At 45.7% G+C, this 16,464-nt stretch overlaps 1 protein-coding gene across 7 annotated transcripts in view; it reads right to left on the reverse strand.

Annotated features, from left to right (window-relative positions):
• srcin1a (SRC kinase signaling inhibitor 1a) overlaps nt 1-16,464 on the reverse strand; it is a 578,647-nt gene that overhangs the window by 77,131 nt on the left and 485,052 nt on the right. For all 7 annotated transcript variants that reach the window (XM_063037434.1, XM_063037430.1, XM_063037435.1 and 4 more), the window contains 6 exons: nt 14,539-14,734; nt 11,945-12,143; nt 9,370-9,463; nt 6,935-7,785; nt 6,182-6,274; nt 847-887 (listed from right to left, as the gene is read on the reverse strand). In XM_063037434.1, the coding sequence (XP_062893504.1) occupies nt 847-887; nt 6,182-6,274; nt 6,935-7,785; nt 9,370-9,463; nt 11,945-12,143; nt 14,539-14,734 (1,474 nt within the window). The remainder of the gene's footprint in view (nt 1-846; nt 888-6,181; nt 6,275-6,934; nt 7,786-9,369; nt 9,464-11,944; nt 12,144-14,538; nt 14,735-16,464) is intronic.

Raw genomic sequence — 16,464 nt, forward strand, 5'->3', positions numbered from 1 at the left:
GAACAGAGGGATCTGGGAATACAGGTCCATAATTCCTTGAAAGTGGTGGCACAGATAGATAGGGTCGTAAAGAAAGCTTTTGGCACATTGGCCTTCATAAATCAAAGTACTGAGTACAGGAGATTGGACGTTATGTTGAAGTTGTATAAGACATATGGTGAAGCTTAATTTGGACTATTGTGTGTAGTTTTGGTCACCCACCTAAAGGAAATATATCAGTAAGATTGAAAGAGTACAGCGAAAATTTACAAGGATGTTGCTGGGTCGTGAGGAGCTGAGTTATAGGGAATGGTTGAATAGGTTAGGACTTTATTGTCTAGAGTGTAGGAGAATGAGGGGAGATTTGAAAGAAGTATACAAAATTATGAGGTGTATAGAGAGGGTAAATGCAAGCAGCTTTTTCCGGTGAGTTTGGGTACGACCAGAACTAGAGGTCATAAGTTAAGGGTGAAAGTTGACATATCTTAGGGGAACCTGAGAGGTACCTTCTTGTATGGTACGAGCTGCCAGTGGAAGTGGTGGATGCAGGTTTGGATAAGTACTTGGACGGGAGGGGTATAGAGTCCACATGCAGATCAATGGGAGTAAGTGGAATACCAGTTTGGCAGGACTAGATGGGCCAAAGGGCCTTTTTCTGTGCTGTGGTACTCTATCTCCAACAGGCAATTTAAGGAGTTTGATAGAGTATTTCTTAAATGAAAACGGGGCATAAAAGGGCATAGAAACTGTGACTTATTGACCAAAGTTAATGTACATCAAATCCTTCCCTTTCCCCTTGTGATTTTGACATGGGAAGCATAAAATGTTACAGATATAAAAATAGTACAGATAATGAAGAATACTTACTTCCAGTGCCTGAGCTGTCATTTATCAATTCAGATTTATCGCTGTGGGGAAAAATGGAAATATAATTGTCTGGTCCAGAGAGCATGTCTTATGAAGATACATTAGGTTGAGCAAGCTAGAGCTTTTTCCTTTGCAGCAAAGAGGGATCTGAGGTGACTTGATAGAGGTTTACAAGATAATAAGAGACATAGATCAAATAGAACAACAGGAATTCTGCAGATGCTGGAAATTCAAGCAACACACATCAAAGTTGCTGGTGAACGCAGCAGGCCAGGCAGCATCTATTGGAAGAGTTTCAGTAGACGTTTCAGGCCGAGACCCTTCGTCAGGACTAACTGAAGGAAGAGTTAGTAAGAGATTTGAAAGTGAGAGGGGGAGGGGGAGATCCAAAATGATAGGAGAAGACAGGAGGGGGAAGAATGGAGCCAAGAGCTGGACAGGTGATTGGCAAAGGGGATATGAGAGGATCATGGGACAGGAGATCCGGGGAGAAAGACGGGGTGGGGGGGAAACAGAGGATGGGCAAGGGGTATAGTCAGAGGGACAGAGGGAGAAAAAGGAGAGTGAGAGAAAGAATGTATGTATAAAAATAAATAACGGATGGGGTAATAGGGGGAGGTGGGGCACTAACGGAAGTTAGAGAAGTCGATGTTCATGCCATCAGGTTGGAGGCTACCCAGACGGAATATAAGATGTTGTTTCTCCAACCTGAGTGTGGCTTCATCTTTACAGTAGAGGAGGCCGTGGATGGACATGTCAGAATGGGAATGGGACGTGGAATTAAAATGTGTGGCCACTGGGAGATCCTGCTTTCTCTGGCGGACAGAGCGTAGGTGTTCAGCAAAGCGGTCTCCCAGTCTGCATCGGGTCTCGCCAATATATAGAAGGCCACATCAGGAGCACTGGACGCAGTATATCACCCCAGCTGACTCACAGGTGAAGTGTCGCCTCACCTGGAAGGACTGTCTGGGGCCCTGAATGGTGGTAAGGGAGGAAGTGTAAGGGCATGTGTAGCACTTGTTCCGCTTACAAGGATAAGTGCCAGGAGGGAGATCAGTGGGGAGGGATGGGGGGGGACGAATGGACAAGGGAGTTGCGTAGGGAGCGATCCCTGCAGAAAGCAGAGAGACGGGGGAGGGAAAGATGTGCTTAGTGGTGAGATCCCATTGGAGGTGGCGGAATTTGCGGAGAATAATATGTTGGACCCGGAGGCTGGTGGGGTGGTAGGTGAGGATCAGGGGAACCCTATTGTTATTGGGGCGGCGGGAGGATGGAGTGAGAGCAGATGTGCGTGAAATGGTGGAGATGCGTTTGAGAGCAGAGTTGATAGTGGAGGAAGGGAAGCCCCTTTCTTTTAAAAAGGAGGACATCTCCCTCGTCCTGGAATGAAAAGCCTCATCCTGAGAGCAGATGCGGCGGAGACGGAGGAATTGCGTGACCCACTAAGGAGCACCAGGCCATGGTCTCCCACACCCTCACCGACTTTATCCACTCAGGGGATCTCCCATCCACTGCTACCAACCTTATAGTTCCCACACCTCGTACTTCCCGTTTCTACCTCCTACCCAAGATCCATAAACCGGCCTGTCCTGGCAGACTTATTGTCTCAGCTTGCTCCTGTCCCACCGAACTCGTTTCTGCATACCTCGACACGGTTTTATCCTCCCTTGTTAAATCCTTTCCTACCTATGTTCGTGACACTTCTCACGCTCTTAAACTTTTCGATAATTTTAAGTTCCCTGGCCCCCACCGCTTTATTTTCACCATGGATGTCCAGTCCCTGTATACTTCCATCCCCCATCAGGAAGGTCTCAAAGCTCTCCACTTCTTTTTGGATTCCAGACCCAATCAGTTCCCCTCTACCACCACTCTGCTCCGTCCAGTGGAATTAGTCCTTACTCTTAATAATTTCTCCTTTGGTTCCTCCCACTTCCTCCAAACTAAAGGTGTAGCCATGGGCACCCGTATGGGTCCTAGCTATGCCTGCCTTTTTGTTGGCTTTGTGGAACAATCTATGTTCCGTGCCTATTCTGGTATCTGTCCCCCACCTTTCCTTCGCTACATCGACGACTGCATTGGCGCTGCTTCCTGCACGCATGCTGAGCTCGTTGACTTTATTAACTTTGCCTCCAACTTTCACCCTGCCCTCAAGTTTACCTGGTCCATTTCCAACACCTCCCTCCCCTTTCTAGATCTTTCTGTCTCTATCTCTGGAGACAGCTTATCCACTGATGTCTACTATAAGCCTACTGACTCTCACAGTAATCTGGACTATTCCTCTTCTCACCCTGTCTCTTGCAAAAATGCCATCCCCTTCTCATAATTCCTCCGTCTCCGCCACATCTGCTCTCAGGATGAGGCTTTTCATTCTAGGACGAGGGAGATGTCCTCCTTTTTTAAAGAAAGGGGCTTCCCTTCCTCCACTATCAACTCTGCTCTCAAACGCGTCTCCCCCATTTCATGCACATCTGCTCTCACTCCATCCTCCCGCCGCCCCACTAACAATAGGGTTCCCCTGGTTCTCACTTACCACCCCACCAGCCTCCGGGTCCAACATATTATTCTCCGCAACTTCCACCACCTCCTACGGGATCCCACCACTAAGCACATCTTTCCCTCCCCTCCTCTCTCTGCATTCCGCAGGGATCGCTCCCTACACAACTCCCTTGTCCATTCGTCCCCCCCATCCCTCCCCACTGATCTCCCTGCTGGCACTTAGCCTTGTAAGCGGAACAAGTGCTACACATGCCCTTACACTTCCTCCCTTACCACCATTCAGGGCCCCAGACAGTCCTTCCAGGTGAGGCGACACTTCACCTGTGAGTCGGCTGGGGTGATATACTGCGTCCGGTGCTCCCGATGTGGCCTTCTATATTTGGCGAGACCCGACGCAGACTGGGAGACCACTTTGTTGAACACCTACGCTCTGTCTGCCAGAGAAAGCAGGATCTCCCAGTGGCCACACATTTTAATTCCACGTCCCATTCCCATTCTGACATGTCCATCCACGGCCTCCTCTACTGTACAGATGAAGCCACACTCAGGTTGGAGGAACAACATCTTATATTCCGTCTGGGTAGCCTCCAACCTGATGGCATGAACATCGACTTCTCTAACTTCCGTTAGTGCCCCACCTCCCCCTAGTACCCCATCCGTTATTTATTTTTATACATACATTCTTTCTCTCACTCTCCTTTTTCTCCCTCTGTCCCTCTGACTATACCCCTTGCCCATCCTCTGTTCCCCCCCCACTTGTCTCTCTCCCTGGACCTCCTGTCCCATGATCCTCTCATATCCCCTTTGCCAATCACCTGTCCATCTCTTGGCTCCATCCCTCCCCCTCCTGTCCTCCCCTATCATTTTGGATCTCCCCCTCCCCCTCTCACTTTCAAATCTCTTACTAACTCTTCCTTCAGTTCGTCCTGACGAAGGGTCTCGGCCTGAAATGTCAACTGAAACTCTTCCAATAGATGCTGCCTGGCCTGCTGCGTTTACCAGCAACTTTAATGTGTGTTGCTAGATCAAATGGATAGCTTTAGGGAGAATACAGAGGTGATTTACCAGGAAGCTACCTGGTCTGGAGAGCATGTCTTATGAGGATAGTTTGAGTGAACTAAGGCTTTTCTCTTTGGAGCGAAACAGGATGAGCAGTGATGAGATGAAAAGAGGTGCAGATTAAGGTGACAACCAGGGTCTTCTTCCCAGAGCGGAATAAGGAGGCCAATACAAGGAGGGATAATTTTAAGGTGAATGAAGGCAGGTACAGGAGGGATTTCAGAGGTAGGTTCTTTACACAAAGAGTGTTGGGTGCATGGGATGCCCTGCCAAGGATGGTGGTAGAGGCAGATACATTAGGGGAATTTAAAAATCTCTTAGATAGGCCACTTGGATGATAGAAAAATGGATGGCACTGTAAAATTGTCCTGTTCATCCATGGTTTCTGGTTTGGGTAATCTTTGACCCCTCTTATTAATCAAGAACCCATTAACCTCTGCTTCAAATATACCTAATAACTTGGCCTCCACAGCCATATATGGCAATGAATTCCACAGATTTACCAGCCACTGGATAAAGAAATACCTCCTCATCCCTGTTCTGAAGGGACATCCTTCTAATTAGAGGCTGTGCCCTCTGATCCTAGACTCCCTCACTGTAACAAACATCCTCTCAACATCCACTTTTATCTAGACCTATCAATATTCAATAGGTTTTAAAGAGATCCCCTCTCATTCTTCTAACCTCCAGCAAGTAAAGGCCCGGAGTTATCAAATGCTCCTCATATGTTAGCCTTTCATTCCCAAGATCATTCTCGTGAACTTCTCCAAAGCCAGCCACATCTTTTCTTAGATAAGAGGTCCAAAGAGATGGGGCAATTTTGTGCACAGGAGACAATTAAAAGGCAGGAGTTTTAAGATAGCCTAGTTTAGGAGGAATGATGGCGCCTAACGGCGACTCCTTTAATTGCATCTTTGGAAACAGCTCTATTTCTACCTTTAATATCTTTATTTTTCCCTTTCAGGGTTCTTTTGAAGACCCTGACCTGGAGTTACACGCTGACTTTGGCTCTCTGCGGGAACGGGACCCACTCTCGGGGTTTCACGACTGGCTGTTATTCGACATGCCAAAGGTGCGGCCGAAGAGCTTCGCTTGCCTTCGGAGGTCCGAGATTTCGTGACTCTGGAGATGGGCGGATTGAAGGTCAGTGTCACAGCAGGAGATCGATGTGTCGTGGGAGTCAGAAGATCTAATGGCTGTGTGCCCAGAGACCTGAGATCTTTGGGCACAGAGCTTGGTAAAAGCAATACGACGGACTTTTAACATCATAAAACAGTGAGTTGTTTGTTATGTCTCCCCTCTCGCTGTAAAACTGAGACATCTCTTTCTTCCTTATTAGTGGGGGAGGGAGAGAGAGAGAGAGAGAGTGCCTGTGGTATGTCGAATACTGGGTGAATGAGTAGTCTTTGGAGTACTGCAAGTCTGTGTCTTTGCTGCACACCTGAGTGCTCGGTGGCGGGTGCCTATGCTTTTTTGTTTGCTGGTGGGGGAAGGGGGGGATTGTTGCTTGCTGCCGCTTACGCGTGGGAGAGAGGGGAGCCGGGGGAGTACTTTGGGGTTCAAACATTTAACTGTCATTCATTGTTTGGGGCACTCTTCTGTTTTTGTGGATGGTTGTGAAGTAAAAGCATTTTCAGGATGTATATTGTATACATTTCTCTGACATTAAATGTACCTTTGAAACCTTTACAGAATAGTGATGGAGTAGTTGTTGTTCCTGCCACTAAGGTACAAGAAAAGCAGGGCTCAAAACTGAAACTAAAAAGATTCAACACTCTACCTGGCAGATTCTCCATCATTCCCTCGTAAAAGTGCATTTTGTACTAGTCCTGTCAAACTAGCAATCTGTTTCTCCATGGCTTCCATCCGTTCCCTGTAAAAAGGAACCAAAATACAGTCAAAATACACAGTAGCTTCACCCCATCATCTCCACCCAGAATGGAGATAGTTTGGTTGGTCCCATTTCTGTAGGTGACAAGACCAAAACTACACAGAAATAATCCTCTGTTCACTGCACTTTGCAGACTAAATATCGGGAACTGATGCTGGCACTTTGCTCTCGATTTTTATCGTGAGTTAACTATAGTAACTCACTTTTATAGTTAATTTATAGTAAAATAGTAATTATATATAAAACCATAAAACATACTGAAGGAGCAGAATTAGGCCATTCGGCCCATCAAGTCTACTCCACCATTCTTTTCAAACCCATTCTCCTGCCTTCTTCATATAACCTTTATTGCCCCGACGAATCAAAAGCCTATCAAGCTCCACTTGAAATATACTCAATGACTTGGCTTGCACGGCTGCCTGTGGCAACGAGCTGCACAGATTCACCACCCTCTGGCTAAAGGGATTCCTCTTCATCTCTGTTTTAAAGGGAAGTCCATCTATTCTGAGGCTATACCCCCAGCCATAAACTCCTCCACCATAGAAAACATCTCTCCACATCCACTCCATCTAGGCCTTTCGATATTCGGTGGGTTTCAATGAAATACCACCCCCCCCTTCATTCTTCTAAATTCTACATTACCTTGTCTCTGGGTCATTGACAGCCAGTGGGGAGCTGTAGCCGGACGCTGGCCGGTCAGTCGCCCCTGCTCTTTCCGAGGGTCCTGGAAGAACATCGGCCACTGCTGCGGCTGGGCTGGCGTTCCGGGGTTTAGCCCCTGTGGGCTCGGTTCCGGCGGGGGCTGGGTCCTTGCGGAAAGCTGGGCGCACCGGCGGGGACCTGCCAGAGGGTCCGGAGTAGGGACTGTGCGGGCTCTGGCCCTGCTGGGCATCTATCAACCTGCTGTCAGGGATCTTCTGCGGCGACGAAGGAGCCATCCGGTAGCCAAGGCCGGTGCCGTAACCATCGCTATAAATCGGTGGGCTGGGTTTGTAGAATGGGTCTTCCAGGTCACTGTGCAAGCCTGCAGCTGAGTAGGTGCTGAGTGACCTGACAGAACCCCGCCGGTACAGACCACTGGGGTAAGAAAAGGGATCTTGTAGCCCGGCCAGAGACTGTGTGGACGCAATGCTCAAGCGTCCTTCGTGCACCGCACTGTAGGGGTCTGCGTACAGGCTCTCGTGCTTCATCAGCACCACGTTCTTGTTGCCCATGTCTTCGTCTGGCTTGACGTCCCGGCGCTCCAGGATGGCGCTGGGGCTGGGCGAGGCGGGCTGCGAGTGAGGCAAGCCGCCCAGCCGCTCGGCATGGTGGACAGGGCTCCCAGTGTAGGAGGGGGGGCGTCCGCCGCTGTACGACATCCGTGACCGGGAGGGGGATGACGACTGCAGGCCCGGTGATGGGGAGGCTGACACAAGGTGGGGGGAGCCAGACGCGACACTGCTGAGGCGACGGGTGGGAGAGGACTCTCTTGATGTGTAAACCATCTCTCTCTGTTCAACAGAATGAACATTAACAGTTAGACCAGAATCTGGCAGAGGTCAGACTCAGAATCAGGTTTATTATGTATGTCGTGAAAATTGTTTTGTGACAGCAGTACAGTAGGTTACATAAAAATTACTACAAGTTAAAATACTAAATAAATAATGTGAAAGCATAGTGAGGCAGTGTTCATGGACCATTCAGTAATCTGTTCCTGGAGGGGAGGAAATTGTTCCTAAAACATTGAATATGGGTCTTCAGGATCTTGTATCTCCTCCCTGATGTTATTAATCAGGGAACAACACACATTGGCTCTGGGATAGCTTAAACTAATCAAGCAATTAGTAAATGAGACAGACTCGCAAATTTCTACAGATGTACTGTGGAGAGCATTCCAACTGCTGCATCATCGTCTGGTACGGGATGAGGGGTAGACCTGCACAGGATCGAAAGAAGCTGCAGAGAGTTGTGAACTCAGTCAGCTCCATCATGGGCACTAACCTCCCCAGCATCCAGGACATCTTCAAGGAGCGATGCCTCGAAAAGTTGGCATCCATCATTAAGGACTCCATCACCCAGGACATACCCTCTTCTCATTGTTACCATCAGGGAGGAGGTACAGGAGCCTGAAGACACACACTCAATGATTCAGGAACAGCTCCTTCCCCTCTGCCATCAGGGAGGAGGTACAAGAGCCTGAAGACACACACTCAATGATTCAGGAACAGCTTCTTCCCCTCCACCATCAGAATTCTGAATGGACATTGAACCCATAAACACCACCTCACCACCTTTTTTTTTCTCTTTTTGTACTACTGATTTACTTTAACTTTTTAAATATATACTCACTGTAGTTTATAGTTTTTATTATTATTATGTACTGTTACTACATAACAAAAAATTTCACAACATATGTCAGTGATATTAAACCTGATTCTGATTCCTTTCTCTGGCTTTCTATCCCACAATGCAACAGTGTCACCAACATTCAACAGCAGTGGAATGGAAGCAATCTTCAATGCAGCAGTGGTACAAGTGCCCGCTGATGGTACCTCACCATAAGAGAGGTTTAGGGACAAAAGGGAGAAGAGTAATGGAAAACAGAACATGGGGCTTCATTGTTCAGTCACACTTACTTACAGTGAGATCAACTTAAAAAAAAGCTGCAACCCTTCATGAAGGCACATACTGCACTGAACACCTTTGAGTAAATGTAAGCACTTCAATAGGCAAATCACCACGTTTCTTCTCAGATGCCTCAAGTAGTGACTGGGCTGCCTTTAATGTTTAAGCTCCTCTGCATCTCACTTGTGACCAACTTTAAATCATCAGATCCTTTCAATCACTATTGATGTGACCTTTGACATAATTATGTAACATTTGCGTGTTCAGGCCTGTGCTGGTTTCTATTGGACACAGGCTGGGACATGGAAGCAAGAATCTTGAGATTTAAAAGTACGACCTCATGGTGTGAGGTGGTGGTGAAGGTAATGTGGTCGGTAGGTAAGATTTGATGGAGCAACCAGCCTTCACCTGATCTAAACGTTCCTTACAGAAGTGGTTGCCTAGCAACTAGCTGCAAGAATCTGTCTTACCCTTAGATCTCCATTTGCAATATGGGAAGCCGGATATGGTGCATAAATGGGATCTTTCCTGAATATCTTTATTATACTTCGATCTTGGATATCCCTGGAAGAGATAACAAAGGAAATGCCAGGATTAAATATTGTGCAGATGGAGGTCCTGGTAACAAAAGGTCAGAAACAAACGTTAAATTCTTGTGCAGTCTTCTGCGTCTCCATTTTCTGGCTTTTCACACCTCTATTTTCTGGCAGAACAGTTAACCTTAGGTTTCTGGGTACCCCCAAGGCTTAGTTACGAGTGGGGGGCCAGAAAGCACTGAGGGGGTCAATATTCACCAGGTTCAGGAACAGTTATTATCCCACAACCATCTGGCTCCTGAACCAATGTGGATAACTTCACTCACCTCAACACTAAACTGATTCACCAACCTATAAACTCATTTTCAAAGTCTAGGACCTGAGGAAACAGCCTAGAATAGAGGGATGTCCATTTAGAATGGAGGTGAGGAGGAATTTCTTTAGCCAGAGAGTGGTGAATCTGTGGAATCCGTTGCCACTAGCAGCTGTGGAGGCCACGTCATTGAGAATATTTAAGGCAGAGTTTGATAGACTCTTGATTGGTCAGGGCATGAAGGGATATGGGGAGAAGGCAGGAGACTGAAGCTGAGAGGGAAATGGATCAGCCCTGATGGTGAAGCAGACTCGATGGGACAAATAGCCTCATTCTATTCCTATATCTTATGGTCTAACTCATGTTCTCATTATATATTTATTATTTTTGTATTTGCACAGTTTGTCTTCTTTTGCACATTCGTTGTTTGTAGTCTTTGTGTGTAGTTTTTCATTGATTCTGTTGCATTTCTTTTTTCTACTGTGAATACCTGCAAGAAAATTAATCTCAGGGTTGTATATGGTGACATATACGCATTTTGGTAATAAATCTACTTTGATTTTGACTTGGTGTTATTTTCAATATCACATTAGAATAGATGTTGTTGAGCTCCCTTCATAGTGGTCACATTTATGACCCATTTGTGTTAGATAAACATGTAACAAGATTGTTTAAAGATAAAGATTAGTTTTATTTTTTGTATGCACATTGAAACACGCAGTGCAATGCATTGTTTTCTTCAAATAAATTCAGCGAGGATATGCTGGGCGGGGGGGGGGGGTAGCCTACAAGTGTCGCCACGCTCTTAGCACCAACGTAGTGTGCCTACAACTAACTTGCCCTAACCCATACATCTTTGGAGTGTGGGAGGGAACTGGAGCACCGGAGAAAACCCAAAACGGTCATGTGGAGAACACTGAAACTCCTTACAGACAGTGGCGGGAATTGAACCCTGATGAAGCCCGATTACAGCTGGCACTGTAAAGCCTTGCGCTAACCGCAATGCAAGTTTAATGGAAGGCTTGGGAAAGTATTAGTGCAACACCAAGATAGAAGAGTGATGACAAACTCTGAAAATCCCGAGTTACACACACAAAATGCTGGAGGAATTCAGCAGGTCAGCCAGCATCTGTGGAGGGGAATAAACAGTCGACATTTTTGTCCAAGGCCCTTCACAAGGACTGCAAAGAAAGAGGGCAGAAGCCAGTATAATAGTGTGACAGGATGGCATGTCTCTGGATGAGTACCTAGTCGTAGAGGTACCCATACCTGAGGAAGGATGTGCTGGCATTGGAGAGGGCCCAGAGGAGGTCAGCGAGAATGATCCTGGGAATGAAACGGTTAATGTATGAGGAGCATTTGGTGGCTCTGAGCCTGTACCCACTAGAGTTTAGAAGAATGAGGGTAGATCTCATTGAAAACTATCAAAAATTAAAGGCAGAATAGAGAAGATGTTTCTGATCATGGGAGAGTCTAGGACTGGATGCATAGCCTCAGAATAGAAGGATGTCCCTTTGGGACAGAGATGAAGAGGAATTTCTTTAGCCACAGGGTGGTGAATCTGTGGAACTCATTGCCACAGACGGCCGTGGAAGCTAAGGCACTGCATAATCATAAGGTGATTGGAGGAAAGTATAAGGGGGATGTCAGAAGTAATTTCTTATTTCTTTTCAGAGAGTGGTGTGTGAAATATTTATATAATCATGTGTGTGTGTATATATATATATATATATATATATAAAATCTTTTTATGTATAATCAGGTTATATACATAATATACATGTATGATGCATAACTATCTATCTATATACACACACACAGAATCAACCTATTTCTAAAAAGTATTTATTTATTTTAACTCAGAGTAGGCCTTTCTAGTTATGCTGCCCCAGCAACCCCACAATACTGATTAACCATAACCTAATCACAGGACAATTTTCCAATGACTAATTAACCTACCCAGTATGTCCTTGGATTATGAGAGAAACCGGAGCACCAAGGAAAACCTCACACATTCCACGGGGAGGACACACAGAGACTCCTGACAGAACGGTGCCGGAGTCGAACTCTAAACTCTGAACACTGGCACGCCCCGAGCTGCAATAGCGTTGTGCTAACTGCTATGCTACCATGGTGCCCAAGTGATGTTTTGCTGATCACTTGATCAAACATTGTTGTACCCATTGCTCCTCATACCTCACATCCTCCAGTTCATAGAAGATGTTTCTGGTCTCGTCCTTGATGAGGATGGCAGTATTAGGGGACTTCAGCATGCCCATGGTGAGCTTCTGTGGGAACATATGAACGATCAGAGCATGTAAGGTGTCCATGCTGCTGATTTCGTGAGTGATGTGGACCCTCCGTGTTTCTTCACCAAACTGGAGGAACAGCACTCCTGTCAAAATCACACAAGGTTACACAGTCAGAGATGTTCCACAAGCCCCTATCCTCATAAATGGCATGAACATCAATTTTGTCAACTTCTGGTAATTTCCCTCCTCCTCTTTTTACCATTCCCCATTCTGGCACTCCTTTCACCCCTTCTTTTCTCACTTGGCCATCACCTCCCCCTTCCTTCCCTTTCTCTTGGAGTCCACTCTCCTCTTCAATTAACTTTTTCTTCTTCAGCCCTTTACTTCTAACTATCACCTCCTAGCTTCTCATTTCAGCTCCCTCCTCCACTCACCTACCTTCCCTCTAACCTGGTTTCACCTATCACCTGCCATCTCGTGCTCCTTCCTCTTCCCCCATCTTCTTATCCCCTTCCCTTCCAGTCCTGTTGAAGGGTCTTGGCTCAAAATGTCAACTGTTTAATCCTTCCCAAAAACCTGCCTGTCCTGCTGAGATCCTCCAGCATTTTCTGCATATTCCCTTATCCTCATTAAAGGATCGGAGCTGGACAGGGTCAGTAACTTTAAAATCCTCGGTGTTACCATATCAGAGGATGTATCCTGGGACCAATACGTAAGTGAAATCACAAATAAAGCACAATGGCGCCTCTTCTTTCTTAGACGTTTGCATACATTCGGCATGTCATCTAAAACTTTGACAAACTTCTGTAGTTACTCAGTAAAGAGTATCCTGACTGGTTATATCACGTCCAATGCCAGTGCCCAGGAATGGAATGGTCTACAGTGGAAACAGCCCAGTCCATCTCAGGAAAAGCCCTCCCCACCATTGAGCACATTTACGAGTAGCACCATCCATCATCAAGGATCCCCAAAGTCTACGTCATGCTCTCTTCTCATTACTACCAGGTTCAGGAACAGTTATTCCCCTTCTGAACCAGCATGGACAATGACACTCACCTCAACTCTGAACTGATTCCACAATCTACAATCATGTTCAGGGTCTCTAAGTTCACAATATTATTTATTTTCTATTTGCACAATTTATTTTCTTCTGCACATTGGATGTTATCAGTCTTTGTTTATATACAGTGTTTCATAAATTCTGTTGTATTTTTCTATTTTCCTGTAAATCCCCACAAGAAAGTGTATCTCAAGGTTGTATATGGTGGCATATACATACTTTGATGATAAATTTACTTTAAATTTTGAATCAATGTTGAATGTTTCAACTACCTTGATCTGTTTGGGTGGCGGGGTGGAGATACGCCTCTACCAAAGGTGCTCCTTCCCTCCACGAGCCTGCAGGTCACCCTTATGCAAGGTGTAGCACCTGCTTAACCCACCCCCCCTCCACATGTCAGTCACATGAAGTCATGGGAGCAGGTGGTGGAGGGTCATTCGAGCAGCTGGTACAGATCACAAGTCCTGGTTATGTGACCACTGATGCCAGGCGGACAATCTTTGAAGAGTATTGATAATGGCTGGGGTCACCCATCTTGTAAAGACACTGCCCAGAAGAAGGTAATGGCAAACCACTTCTGTAGAAAAATTTACAATCATGAGCAATCATGGTCATAGACCGTGAACGCCCACATCATACGACCTGGCACATAATGATGATGATCTGTTTACCTCCCAGTTCGCTGCACCAAACAAAACAAGGCATGTTTCTGCAAGCTGTTTTCCCAGATAGCTTAACCTCTAAAACCTGGTATCATTCTTATAAATCTGTACTGGATTCCTCCCTGCATTACCCTTCCAGAGAATGGATGGCAACCATCACCCTGGTGTTCATTTCAGGTACCCACCACTCTCTGTGTAAAAATGACATCCCCACCCTATGCTTTCCTCCACGAAGATTAACAAAGATGTCCTTTGGTATTAGCCATTGTTACCCTGCAAAAAGGCACTGGTTGTCACCTTGATCTATGCCTCTTATCATTTTGTACACTTCTATCAAGTCACCTCTCATCTTCCTTCGCTCCAAAGAGAAAAGTTCCAGCTCGCTCAACCTTTCCTCATAAGACATGCTCTCGCACATTTAACACACCTCCACTCTGTGTAAAATCCTACCTCTGACATCCCTACTATACTTTGCCCCAATCACCTTAAAATATTGCCCCCCTCATATTAGCCATTTCCACCCTGGGGAAAGTATCTCTGACTATCCACTCAATCAATGCCTTTTGCTATCTTATACACCATGATTAAGTCACCTCTCATCCTCCTTTGCTCCAGAGAGAAAAGTCCTAGCTCACTCAACCTATCCTCATAAGACATGCTCTCTAATCCAGGCAGCATCCGGGTAAATCTCCTCTGCACCCTCTCTAACATTTCCAAATCCTTCCTATAATGAGTCGACCAGAGCTAAGCACAAGAACCCTAGGGTAGTCGAACCAGGGTTTTATAGCATAATGACATCCATCCTGCACGTCCTACCTGGTGACCGGAGCTTGGCCTGACTTGTGGACCTGGACAGAGGCAAGCTCTGTCGGAATCGGTTAGACCGGGTGAATCCGATGGGAACCTCTGCCTCTGACATGGTTTCCAAAGACTCTGCTGAAGCAAACGGAAGCTTGGCTGCCTGGTCTGCCAGTCCTGACTGCTGGCTCTGGGAATGTCTGGGACTCCGAGTCTGTATGCAAAAGAGATAAGGAGAGAAAGGTAAATTAGACCTAGTGGGCATCAGTTCAAGGATCAAGGATCAATTTTAAATACAAGAGATTCTGCAGATGCTGGAAATCCAGAGTAACACACACACAAAATTCTGGACGAACTTTGATGAAAGGCCTCGGCTCGAAATGTTGACTCTTTATTCCTTTCCATAGATGCTGCCTGACATGCTGAGTTCCTGCAGCATTTTGTGTGTGTTACTAAAGATCAACTTTATTTGCCATATACATTTACATGTATAAATGGGGTGCCACGGGAGCATAGCGGTTAGCACAATGCTATTACAGCTCGGGGTATCGGAGTTTGGAGTTCAATCCCAGTGTCCTCTGCAAGGAGTCTGTATGTTCTCCCCTTGAAATGCGTGGATTTTCTCCAGGTGCTCCAGATTCCTTCCACAGTGATTGTCATTGTAAACTGTCCCGCTAGGTTAGGGTTCACTCAAGGGTTGTTGGGGGTTGCTGGGCAGCGCAGCTTGAAGGGCCAGAAGGTTCTACTCCACGCTATATCTTCCAAATAAAAAATCAAAATCAAAAATAAAATGTATTTGGAATTTGCTGTGTTGTGTTGGTCAGGGCGTGACATGCAACATTCGACAATTATAATGCATAATGAAGTATATAAAAATAAAGTTAGCAGTTAAAGTATGAATATGGAATAAAATATGCATAAATACATAAATACCAGTCAGTATTTACAATATAAGTAACATTATAAAATGTTGCTTTAAGTATTTACAGTACAGTGTAGTGACTAGGTAATAGATAGAGGAGGTTGAGGGGGGGCTAACTAGAATGGTTGATCAGATTAACTGTCTGGGGGGAGGAAACCAGGACATGCTCTCTTCTCACTGCTGCCATCGGGAAGGTGGTACAGGAGCCTCAGGACTCACACCACCAGGTTCAGGAACAGTTATTACCCCTCAACCATCAGGCTCTTGAACCAAAAGTGGTAACTTCACTTGCCCCATCATTGAAATGGTCCCACAACCAATGGACTCACCTTCAAGGACTCTTCATCTCATGTTCCAAATGTTTATTGCTTATTTATTTATTTATTGTTTACTATTTATTTATTCATTCTTGTATTTGCACAACTTGTTGTCTTCTGCACTCTGGATGAATGCCCTAGTTGGTGCAGTCTATCACTGATTCTGTTATGGTTATTACTCTATAGATTTATTGAGTATGCCCACAAGAAAATGAATCTCAGAGTTGTACATAGTGCTTTGAAATTTAAAGCTTTTGTTCTAATAGCCCTATAACACTTTCCAAAAGGGAGCTTTTGGAAGTGATGGTTTGCAGGGTGGGTCACTAGCCCTTGTGGGGGGGGGGGGGGGCTTTGATCCCAACCACCTTTCAGTCTTGCTGTACTTCACCGAAAACCTCGTCCAAATGAAGCAGTTGCCACGAGTCAAATTTCTGCCTTTGCATTTGGATTGAGGCTGGTTCCAGTGAGAATGGGTTAGATATAACACATTCAGATTCAAGCCAGTATCAAATTCCTTTGCCACATGTTCATTGAAGCATACAGTGAAATATGTCATTTGTGTTATTGCCCAAGGGATGTATAATAAATATAAATATCAAAGCAATCCTATAAAACACCACGAACAAGTAACTGTTACTGACTGTGTGTACATTAGGTGATGCTAGGTGATGTGCAGGTAGTGGTGGTGGGGAGTAGTGGAGTGGG

Source organism: Mobula hypostoma, chromosome X1 (assembly GCF_963921235.1).
Source record: "Mobula hypostoma chromosome X1, sMobHyp1.1, whole genome shotgun sequence".
NCBI lineage: Eukaryota > Metazoa > Chordata > Chondrichthyes > Myliobatiformes > Myliobatidae > Mobula > Mobula hypostoma.